Source organism: Papaver somniferum, chromosome 5 (assembly GCF_003573695.1).
Source record: "Papaver somniferum cultivar HN1 chromosome 5, ASM357369v1, whole genome shotgun sequence".
NCBI classification, from domain to species: domain Eukaryota; kingdom Viridiplantae; phylum Streptophyta; class Magnoliopsida; order Ranunculales; family Papaveraceae; genus Papaver; species Papaver somniferum.
The window spans coordinates 110328827-110341070 of record NC_039362.1 but is presented as its reverse complement, the minus strand read 5'-3'; the positions used below and the strand labels follow the sequence as shown (position 1 = coordinate 110341070).

Below are 12244 nucleotides of genomic sequence, written 5' to 3'. Positions count from 1 at the left end.
CTCTAATGAACCCTTTTACATCCCTATTCGGCTATTTGGTTTTCATTTCATTTAACCAAGAATCATGGAAAGCAGAAAAACATACATGGTACTAATAATATATAGCTATTAAACTATGTTAGGTAGCACAAAATTAAACCGTGAAGAGAAATCTAAGATGCAAATGTAGCAGACTTACGGGCAGTAATACACCTAGGGATGTATCGCTTGAATTGTTGATGTCGCGAAGGTTTGTAAGATGAAAAGAATGTAGGATCTTCTTCAAATGCGTCTGCGTAGCCTTCAAGAATTGAAACAATCTCTTCAAAGTGTGGTCTCTTATTAGGATTGCTTGACCAACATCGCTTGATTAGGTTACTGAAAGCTATTGGGCAAGCCGGATGCAACGGCGGTCTTGCATTCTGCAACAGATCAAGGAAGTCATTGATACAAGTAAAATGAGGTTTAAAACATATGTCAAGGCATATAGAATACTGACAATGAAGCAAATGGTAAGTACCTTCTGGGAGACTGCAAAAGCAGCTTGTTCAGGAGTCATGTCTTGGAATGGTGTTAATGCTGTTAACAGCTCCCACAGGACTATACCAAAACTATAAACATCAACTTTCTTTGTATGATGTTCTTCGTTGATCATTTCTGGCGCCATCCAACGATAAGTGCCTGTGAAACCTTTACCACTTCCGCTCCCACATTGAGATTCTAAACATGAGATCCCGAAATCAGCAACTTTGACACACATATCTTCGTCGAGCAACAAATTTTCTGACTTAAGATCTCTATGAAGTACTCCTTGTGAGTGAAGAAACAACATTCCATGAGCTATGTCGAGGGAAAATTTTAGAACTATGTCTAACGGAACCGAATGAGGTTCATGCTGGTGGAGGTATTTTTTCAGGGATCCCCCTGCTAGATACTCGGTGATTATACAAAAGACGGGAGGTTTCTTACATGCTCCTACGAACTGAACAATAGAAAAAGAAAAACACACCCAAATTCAAAAACTAAAGCTTGGTGTAATAATATTACTGTACAGAAGACAACCAATTTTTTCGTCTCTGTTTCATATGTATCAATATCCCATAAAAGAAGAATTGCAGTACTAGAGTTGACATGAAAATATAATCATTAATGAGGAGCAAAACAGAATTTGCTTTCTGTCTACCAGTTCATCCTAAAGTAAACAACATCTTGAACCAGCTAAAAGGGCTAGGCACGCATAACCTACTAGACTAAAAAACCAACGTGCTAATAAGAATAACAGTTGTTAAATCCTAAAAACCAAACTTTCTTTGAGAGCCGACTTCCAAGGGACTGTCCAATTCATCCCCTCACTGCCGAGGTAAGCCAAACTTTTTGAATCAAGTGATACGTGCTAGACTTCATGTGGACCTAACTCTCTTTGAAAACCGGCTAACTGAAACAGGGTTATTGCCCGGGCGCGATGTGAAACTAAATTTACACTTAGGATCTCAGACATATACTATCAAGATGCAGTACATATGATTAATAAAAGTTGATAAACAAGATTAATAATGAAAAGGGATTACCATAATGATATTAGGATGATGCGGGAGTCGAAAAAGCAAAGCAACTTCAGAGTTAAACTGCTTCTCTACAAAAGAAGCTAAATGTTCATCTTCTTCAGGTTGACTGATCATCTTAATAGCAACATCTCTTTGTTTATAAATCCCTCTATAAATTCTACTATGTCTCCCTGATGCAAATTTTTGGCCTATGAATAATTTAGACATATCAGCGCTCCATTCTTCTTCTCCTTCTGCTCCTTTGATTTCTCCACCAGATGATACTAAATACTTGGACCATGATACTGCTCTTTTGTATTCACCTAGTGACAATCTCCTTGCAGCTCTACGGACACCATTGATGTTGTTGCTACTTGTATTTATCTGCTTAAACCAATTCATTAATCTTTTCTTTTCTTAAAAACCCTCTTACAGAATCTTCAATACTTTGCTAATCAAGCAAAAAATAGTTAATACACTAATACATAAACACCATTTTTCTTTCTTAATGAACACTTTGTGGGAGTGCATAAATAAGTCTTACTTTTTTGTTTTGTTTTTCAAGAGATGAGAAATTTCTGAGAAGATGCGGACGATGATGATTAGACTAGAGAATAGAGAGTGTGTTCGGTTGTTGGTGAAGCTTTTGTGGTGCAGTAAAAGCATTTGTTGTTTTAAGAGAGAAATTGGCAGTTTCTTTTGATTTCTCTGTCTGGAAAAGAAACGTAACGTGGGAAATCCACGATAAGGAGACAAACCGGGTACCCAAATATTAAATACACTTGGTATAGTTTTACCCTTTGGACGAGCACTTTTAATTGTATGAAGTGCCATTTCCCTTCATATTTATGATGGTCAATGACATACATGCTCCTCGGATGTACTTCTAATTATATCAAATGCCGTGGAGTGGAATGAAAGGGATATTAATGCCCCGTTTGGGATTGCTTTTTTTCAACCAAAAGCACTTTGTAACAAATTTTTATCAAAAATTGTGTTTGGTAAAAAAAATTCAAAGTGTTTTTGGAGAGAAGCACTTTCATTTTAGGCCTGCGTTTAAAAGCTACTCAGTACTAGCTTTTAAAAGCTGAAAAAGCAGAAGCTGTGGACCTATATAATTTGATTTAATTGATTCTCTATTTTAACCTTGTTATTTTATTATAAAGACATGTTTTACCCTTGAATATTGTATACTTATCATTATATTTCTAATTTCTATTTTATTTATTTATTTTTCATTTTTCATTTTAAAATAATAATTACAATATAATAATATTTTCTTAAGAAAACATAATCATAATTTTTTTATTAAATAATAACAATAATTGTATAAAATAAATAAAATAATAAAATAAATATTACTTATATTTTATTAAATATATTAGAATTAAAAATATAATTTATTCTAATTAAAGTGTATTGAAAACTAATTTTTGAAATATGTCTATTTTCGTCATTAACTACATCATCAACACTTTAAAATACAAGTTTACCAAACAGAATTTACAGTTTGTTAATTTCACAGTGCTTTTTAAATTATAGTTTACCAAACATCATGCCGATTTATTTCTACAGCACAACACAGCAGCGCGCAGCACAGCACAACAGAAAAGCACTTTTCTAAAACTCACAGCAATACCAAACTAGCCTTAAAAAGATAATGCACATTTTTTATGGATTATCCGATAATAACTAAATAGAGAAGATGGGAAGTATTGACGAAGGCAGTTCTCTCTAAGTATAAGTAAAGGTGGAATTGGAATTTCAAAGTTGAAACTGGTGATTAAAGCTTCGCACTGCAAGTAGATTTGGGGTTATGGTGGTGAGAAAGATGTTATTGGGAGATAAGAAGACAGATTAACCATCAAAAGTTTGGAGATAACCTCTTTCTTTCCCAATTATACTTCTCAGTTTGTTGGGCATAGTCCGTGAACAAGCATTCTTAAATTAAGAAACTATGCTAAAAAAACACTAAACTATTTCAAAAGTTTGACTGTTTAGACAACACAAAAGCAATCCCGTCAAATAATTTTCAATTGTGGGACCCAAAAGTGGACCCCTGCTAACTTGAAGTACGACGGGATCCATCCTATATGAGGACGTTGTTTTTGTGTTGTTTAGATGAGCGGTATGTATAGAGCTACTGAAACTATTTTCCATATTGGTATGAGCATTTGTTTCTGGCTTGACAAGTGGGATTGGTGTCTTTATTTTAAAGATAGTAATCCAGTAATTTACATAATTTCAAGAACTAAGTTTGTAACTGTTGAAGATAATTTTTAGTGATGGAATTTCGCGTTTTAATTTCAGGAAAAGCCTATATGCCCATATAAAGAGTTAGGTGTAATTGTCAATTTGTTGTCGTTGCTGGAAGATTTTTTAACTATGGTTTATTACTCTTTTGTTATGGATAACAAGGTAATGATTTTCAGTTTGCTAATTGCTATTTTTCAATTGGTGTGGATGACTTCTTGTATTTCCTTATAAATTAAAAAATTAAGAACCCAAAAATCACTTTGAGGTATTTTTTTTGGTTTGGTTTCTTTTCTATAAAGGTGCACCGTTTTCTTCAAAGTGGTAAAATCAACTCTAGCTTATGTTTGTTGTGTGGATCATGTATTCTTGCAGCGCTTTGAAACTAGAAAGTCTTGACATTACCTCATGGATAGTTCTGTTGTATTATAATATATGAGAATGGTTTAATAAGAAGAGCAACAATATGATAATAAAAATTTGGGGTCTTTAACCATTTGCTATTCAGTGGACTGTTTGAAAAGAAGATAACTGCAGACTTTATACAAGTACACGAAGAGCATAGCTCAGTTAATAGTTTATGTTAAGTACAATTTGTCTAACTGGTCTTTACATATTAGTCTTTTTGATGGTTATTGTTTGAATACCTCAATCTACAACTATGATGTTGTCATTGGAAACATCTTATGTTATACCCCCATTTCGTATTTTTCTCTTAATTCTCTTATTTTTGATGAGTGCTAACTTTTAACGAATTTTCCTATTTTTATCAAAATAAAATACTGAGTATAGTGTTGGGAAAACCTAACTAACATCACTAGCAACTAAAAATGCCATTTAACTAGCTTTCGATTTTTAGCTAAGTTTCCCGGCATATTTCTTTTTACAAATACGCGATAACTTCCATAATAAATATTCCCTGTACTGACGAGAGAAAATGGCTAAGAATATATATGCAAAACTTTATCCCTTTGGCCCAGGTCAAATATACAATTAATCCTGAAAGTTTTCTAATTGACCTTTAAGATTACCCTTCCATAAAATAAACTAAACTAATGGCAAGTTATGTAAGAAAAATCGGATTATCGTCCCTATCTAGCGGCAGGGAAGATCATTTAACTTTCTATTTTCATCTGAAATTTCCTAACATATTTTTTACAAATATATCGTAACTTCTATAAGAACTGTTATAAACGTGTAATTATGTTAAGAATATCTAAGGTGAATCTCGTTTATTATTGGAATGCCCTTGTGTCTTGCCCTATAAATAGAGGCTCTAATGTTTGTCTAACAATGATAATGAATAGAATTTTTCCCCTCTACTTTGTGTCTCCTTATCTATACTTTTCTAGTTTACAAGACGTGATCAGCAGACCATATAGCTTCCCGATGTGCCACGCTGATGCTACTCACCGGGCCTTAAAACTCCTCTTCGTGCCAGGAAAATACACGTTCATTTTCCCTTGCAAGCATGCTCCACAAGCATGATGCAACTAGACTTAGCTTCCATGTCGTTCAACCTATCCTTGTTCTGCGAAGATTTTAAAATCATAGAGGCTAATGTCGGGGTATTATTTCATGTATCATTGACTTTCGATTCCTTTTAGGCACAGTACATGCCTTAAACTTGCGCATAGGGCATTGTAAGCCTATATGCAGCTTTCTTACTTAACTTAGGCATCGCTGAAAGTATGCACTGATCTTGCTCGTGCCAAAGGTGCGTCAATAGGGATCATGCCATACTTTTCTTAGGCTTATGCAAGATCCGCTAACTTGCATGCCGATATTGCTTACTTTCCTGACCATACCCAATGCGCAATTGGTGCATGCCTACGTCGAAGTACTTGATAGAAAATATGAGCATCCAAGGAATGGAATGCAACTTGCCTCATCAAGTTTGGTTATAATCATTTCTTGCATCGTAATGCCGAGCCAGATGATATAAGAGGACAATGTGTCGCAATCATCTATCAATTAAATGATATGAGCGACAAGGTGTTGGATCGGTAATGCTGCAACTCATTATGGCTGCCTACGTACCCATCCCTATTCTAAAGGGATTAAGCATTGATCGTAGTTCATCCACGAAAGGACAAGCAACTCAAGTCAACTCATGTTACAAGGTCGTGGTCAATCAATATCACCTTCAACCAACTACCTCTTCCTATATATGTCTTAAGGACATTTCTACAACAACTTGGCGACCACTTTGACGTGTTTGTTTCACTAGTCATCCATGTACCTCAAAATAATTGTCCATGAGGTTGTGTTTACGTTCTGGCCCATAGGGAAATTCAAATATTTACATCCATGATGGTTGCATATTATCTCGGCCAGCCTGTTTTGATCTAATGCACCATTATGGTGCGATATTGGTCATAGGCTAATGACCTACGTAATGCGCTATGGTAGCGCTACTTTGCTCAAGACCATCCTCCTAACTGGTCTGATGCACCATTTGGTGCGACACTGGCCCTTGGCCAATATGTGTTACTAATGAGTCATACTTGGCGCAATATTTGCCCTTGGCTAATATGACCAATATAATCTATCATACTTGGCGCCATATTGGCTCTAGGCCAATGTTCCTCTTAACACACAACGGAAATTTGAGATGAAGCTTCATCTTATGAAAAGTGCGGATGTTACATTATTCACCCCCTTAATTTCGTCCCTGAAATTTAAAACAAATCTATTGTGGACAAGCTTCACGATTTGGATTTCCTGAGCAAAAGTCACATACCAGATACTCAGAAATCCAAAAATTATCTCAACGAGGTATCCTAATTGGGCATCTCAAACTACACTCTTAGGAGTCCTTAAGGTTCACAAGGTCGTTGCCAAGAATTTGGCAAAAATCCAACATGATAAGCCATTATTTCTGCAATATTGTGTGACCCAGTGTGATCAAAGTAGTTGGATCCGCCGGTCTTAAACCGTCCCCGACAGTTTACTTCCCTGGATGGTAGCCCACCGTCTTAGACGGCTTTTCGGAATGTCTGTAAGTTTTTTCAGACGTTAGCACTAGCATCACACTCCTTCCGGTTGACGAGTGTGGGGTGATCAACCCAAACACCATAGTAGTTAGATACCATCCAACTTTCCCAGACAGTCCCCGGTGGTCAAGTGCCTAAATTAGTCCAAGAGGCGGCACAGTACTTGACAAAGTCTAGGCTTACTGCAAAAATATTTGCCTACTCTCCAACTAGCATATAAATTGGCCTACAATTTCAACTTACAATTTTCTTTCAAAGAAATACTTGCTGACGAGTCCATTACGCACAACCCCTAGATTTATCTCGGAACTTGCTCTGATACCAATTGTGACAGATCGGAAAATTACGCCTAGTGTGTCAGGGCGCGCATGCCATAACTCAATATGCACCACTCTAATGCTACTATACGGGCGTTAATACTCCTCTTCGAGCCAGGAAAATGTGCATTTATTTTCCCTTACAAGCATGCTCGATAAGCATGATGCACCTAGACTTAGCTTCCACACATTTATAACCTACCCTTTTCTGCGAAGGATTTAAAGCCCTAAAGGCTAATGCCGATGCATTATTTCATTCATCACTGGATTTCTCGTTCTTTATAGGCACAACACATTCCTTGAACTTGCATGTAGGCCATTGTAAGCCTATTTTAATCTTCCTTACTTAACTTAGGCATCGCTCAAAGCATGCACTGATCTTTCTCGTGTTAATGGTGCATCAAGCAGGTTATGTCGTACTTTCCTTAGGCTTATGCAAGCTCCGCTGACTTGCATATTGATACTGATGTTGCTTATTTTCTTGGCCATGCGCAAGGCGCCATTGGTAGGAAGTATGAGCATCCAAGAAAAGAAATGTAACTTGCCTCATCAAGTTTCGACAGAATGCCGATCCAGATGATATGAGAGGCTAATATGTTTCACCATCTCGCAATTAGATGATATGATCAACAAGGTGTCGGACCGACAATGCTGCAACTAATTGTCGCTGCTTACATACCCTTTCATATTATAAAAGGATCTAGCATTGACCGTAGTTCATCCACGAAGGGACGGGCAACTTAAGCCAACTCGTGTTGCAAGGTTGTGGCGAAGTAGTAGGCCTAGTCCGTACAGGATATGCATCAAGGTGATGCATATTTAGTCCGCGACATGGCATAGTGCCTTCACATCATATACCCTATTTGGCAAGGTTGCGCAACTATAAATGAGTCCTTAGCATCATTTATGCTCTAGCGACTAAGCTATGAAGCGTATTTGCGCATATTCCGCATATGCACCTTCAACCAACTATTCATCCCTATATTTGTCTTAAGGACATTTCTACAACTTAAACTTGGGGACCACGTTGACGTGATTGCTTCACAATTCATGGTTGTTGCCACGTACCTGTAAATAACCGTCTATGGTGGTTGTGTTTCTGATCTGGCCCATAAGTCAATTCCAATATTTATATCCATAATAGATGCACGTTATCTCGTCTAGCCTTCTCTGGCCTAATGCACCTTTGAGGTGTGATATTGTCCATAGGCCAATGACCAGCGTAATGCGCTATGGTAGCGGTACTTCGTTTAAGGCCATCGTCACAACTTCCTGATGCACCATTTGGTGCGACATTGGCCCTTGGAAAATATAGCTTACGTAATGCACCATACTTGGCGTAATATTGTCCCTCGACCAATATGCCCAACATAATGCGCCATACTTGGCGCCACATTGGATCTAGGTCAATGTTCCTCGTAACATGCAACGAAAACTTTAGATGAAGTTTTATCTTAGGCCATGGAGCATCTTTGCGCGGGTGTTACATCTATCTACAGATTTTTAATAGTTAAATCCTCAAACAAACTTGAGTGGCCTTATATCAAAAGAGAAAAACCATAGAATAAACAAGTTTGGTCTATCAAAGATAACTATACCACTATAATCAAATCAATTAATCGAAAAACTAAATTAATAATAACACACAGACTCCCACCAACGGTATTACTAAAAGCTTGTTGATTCCAACGAATACTTTAAACGATCGCAACGCAAGATGTTTCACCTAATTAGATTACATATATATCTTAACAATTTGGCTTCCCACATAATTACTTAAGTTGTGTGTCAAGATGAGTTTGTAAGAATACAAGCTCTACTATTTATAGTGTTATGACGAAGGCTTGAGTGGAAGAAAAGTTATTACTAGATCTGAAAACCTTAAGATATGCAATGAATGTTTATTTCCGAATTTCACAAATACCAAATGTATTCCAACTAGTAAATCGTTGTACTCGTAGGTGAAACCTAAAATTAGCTTGCACACATCCATGTACTTATACTAATATAGAAACCAGAGATATTAAAACCTACGGGATATAGTAGGCATATATTTTTTGATATCTAACGGTTTCATGATTTTGACTTGAGTATCAAAGGAAAATACTCGAACATTAAGATATTAGAGTTTAGCACATGTTCAAATCACTATGTCGACATTATGTGAACTATCCAATCTAAGCCATTTACATCCTGGTGTCCGCGAAAACCATAGATAACAAACATATCGAAAATGTCAGGTACTTGGGATCAGTCCTGGATTGGATCCTTGGGATGATCCTTATTTGGAATTGGTCCTCTAATAGATTTTTGAATCTATCTTTTCAACTACGAAATAAGTTTCACAAGTAAATTCCCTTAAACTATGTAAAAGAACATAATTTTAAGGTATGGATGCATCCAGTAATTTAACATGTGCACTAAATAATAACGAATTACCAATTAGTGTTATGGCGATACTACGAAGTCCATGGGTAAACTATACTTTGTAACTCCATATACTTAAATTGTGAAACAACTGATACAACATTCCTTTATCATACTACCGTGACTAAGTCACCAATATTAAAGTCATTGTAAACATACTTTACTTCGTATGTTATGTTTTAATAAATACTAACTTGAAAGAACAAATGATAGAAATAGAACAAGTCAAGTCAATTGTTACTAACTTCGAACTGAAGGATGATGTCTTCATTGTTGTCGATACGTCTTCAGATGCTTCGTGAATAGCAAGAGTTGGGTTCAAACGAGCATTTCTGTAACAACACCTTTATTTTTTTATCCGATTTTTTGAAACGATTTTTCTTTGTTTTTTCCCATCTACATTTCTTCTTTCCTTCTAAGAAATGAAAGTTGTAATGATGGATAAGATAGTAACTGTTTGTTATAAATTGGGTCTGAACGCTGATTCTATAATTAGATTTCTCTTAAAATCTGACAAATACATAATAAAATTTTAAAGGAATATGAAAAACACACTAACCAAATTTAAAATATATAGGATTAAGTGAACCGAATAAAGAGATTTTACCGTAAAAAAAAAACCTCTATAAAAGAGATTTCATCCTAGAAAATAAGATGACATAAAAAAAAGTTCATTAATTTAGAAAACGAAACTACTAAATTACAAAATCATCTAGTAAAATGAACTTCCTTCCATGTTCCATTTATTCTAGCAGTTCATTTTCGAAGTTGTCACTCCCCAGTTCATTTTTGTAAATGACTTCTGAAACATCTAGCAAATGAATCGTCACCCGACGATTCTTCTCCGAAATGAATTGTCATCACATATTTATTTATTCTAGTAATTCATTATCTTAGTAAATAAACTCGTTCGACTTGGAGGACTTAATGGATGGAAAAAACTCAACTAGGTAGCATGCACGCGCCTAAAATGATCATGTGTCAGTGTCAGACTGGCGTCCGACATTTGGACGCGTGTGTCTCCGCATCAGACATATTGGTAACTTCATATGCATAGTCACACACTGTTTCAATATAAATGTACACTAATGATGCCTGATTTTTTGTATATATTATTATTTTATTGTAGTATATCTTACGCAAATTTATCATTTATCGACTAGTGGATTTACATCGTTGAGAAATCACGTTCATAATATGTACATTTTAAATATTATTACATAACGTGTTTGCATCGAACTTTTTGAGTATTTCACCATGTTTGTTTACTCTTGACTCATCTGAATCGTCTGAGTCTGAGTCATCTGGATCTGAGTGAAATCACATGACTCATCTGGATCTGACTCGATATGTTTGTTTCGAATCAGATCTGACTCAAAAAACGTGAGTCAGTGGTTTGGTCCCGTGAGTCAGGGGTATTTTGTTACCTGACTCAAATGGGACAAGTCAGGGGTTATGTCTGAGTCAGAGGTCGAGTCAGATCTGACTCAAAATGCAAAACAAACGGTCTGATTGCTGACTCGGCCCGAGTCAGGGGTTGACTCAGATCCAGATGTCGAATCAGCTGCAAACAAACAAGGTCTTTGTCTGTGTTAGCTTTCGGATCACCATGTACGCATGGTTTGGATTTTTTCTTTTTTTAAGCAGGCGAGATTGGGGTATACCCAGATTAATTGGGGTATACCCATTTTATTCCTATCCAAACTAGTGTGCTAAGGGGTGTCTAAAAGGTGTTAAAAGACCAAATTACACATACTAAAAAACCATGCCGACCAAAGCATATTAAAAAAAAATCAAAATCTTTCTTCTACACTCCAACTATACATGTGAAATCAAAAAAAAATAAAAAAAAATGAAGAATCAAAACGAACCAAAATTCGGCAGGGTATTTTTTGTCGACCTTGCCGACTAAAAAATAGTCGGCAAGGTATAAGGTTGAATACCATGCCGACTTTTCATCTCTGAAATTAGCAGTTACAGGGTCGGCAAGATATCCATCTCTATACCTTGCTGACTATATTTTAGTCGGCAGGTTATGAAATTAATACTTTGCCGACTAATCATGCATTTGTAATACCTTCTATGTATGTCAAAAATCCTATAGTCGGCAGGGTATTTTTTTTATCGATCTTGCCGGCATAAGTTGTCGACATGTTCTTCATCCACAGACCTTGTCGGTCGGATATAGTCGGCATGTTCTTCATCCGTAGACCTTGCCGACTTTTCATACTTTCAGAACTGAAAATGTTGATTCCTTCTATAATTTTGAGTATAAAATCGCCCATCAGCTCTACAATCCCATATTTATACGCGTTTGGGTAGTACGATTTCATTTCCGTTACAAGTAGAATTCTTTAAAAAAAAAATCTCAAAAATCTACCCACATCCATGAGTTCAATCTAAAATAAAACCTAATTCCAAAATTTTAATCAACTAATAATGTGATTATAATTTAAAACAAAAATCGAAAACATCCTTATCGGACAAGAAACTTGTCGGTAGCCGAGCAACAAGCTTGGCTCCAACCCCTTTTTGAATTACCACACTTAACCTATGAAATAAAAAATCACCAACTCGAACGTTAGCGTTATTGGAGCCCGGACAAGTCATTAAGGATGTTGTTGCTCGTATAAATTCCAAATACTTGGATAAGTGCACTTCTCAGGGTTATGGGTTTGGTGCTTTGGCCTTTATCAACTAATTAACTAATTAAATTAATTATCCTAAT

The 12244-nt window shown here is 36.1% G+C and overlaps 1 protein-coding gene across 1 annotated transcript; it reads right to left on the bottom strand.

The window, feature by feature from the left end:
* LOC113282406 (serine/threonine-protein kinase HT1-like) lies at window positions 1-2186 on the bottom strand. Its single transcript, XM_026531399.1, has 3 exons — window positions 1548-2186; window positions 500-961; window positions 1-401 (listed from the first exon to the last, which is right to left on the bottom strand). The coding sequence occupies exons 1-3, from the start codon at window positions 1923-1925 to the stop codon at window positions 153-155; spliced, it is 1089 nt and encodes a 362-aa protein (XP_026387184.1). The 5' UTR covers window positions 1926-2186; the 3' UTR covers window positions 1-152.
* Between the last annotated feature and the right edge of the window lie 10058 nt (window positions 2187-12244).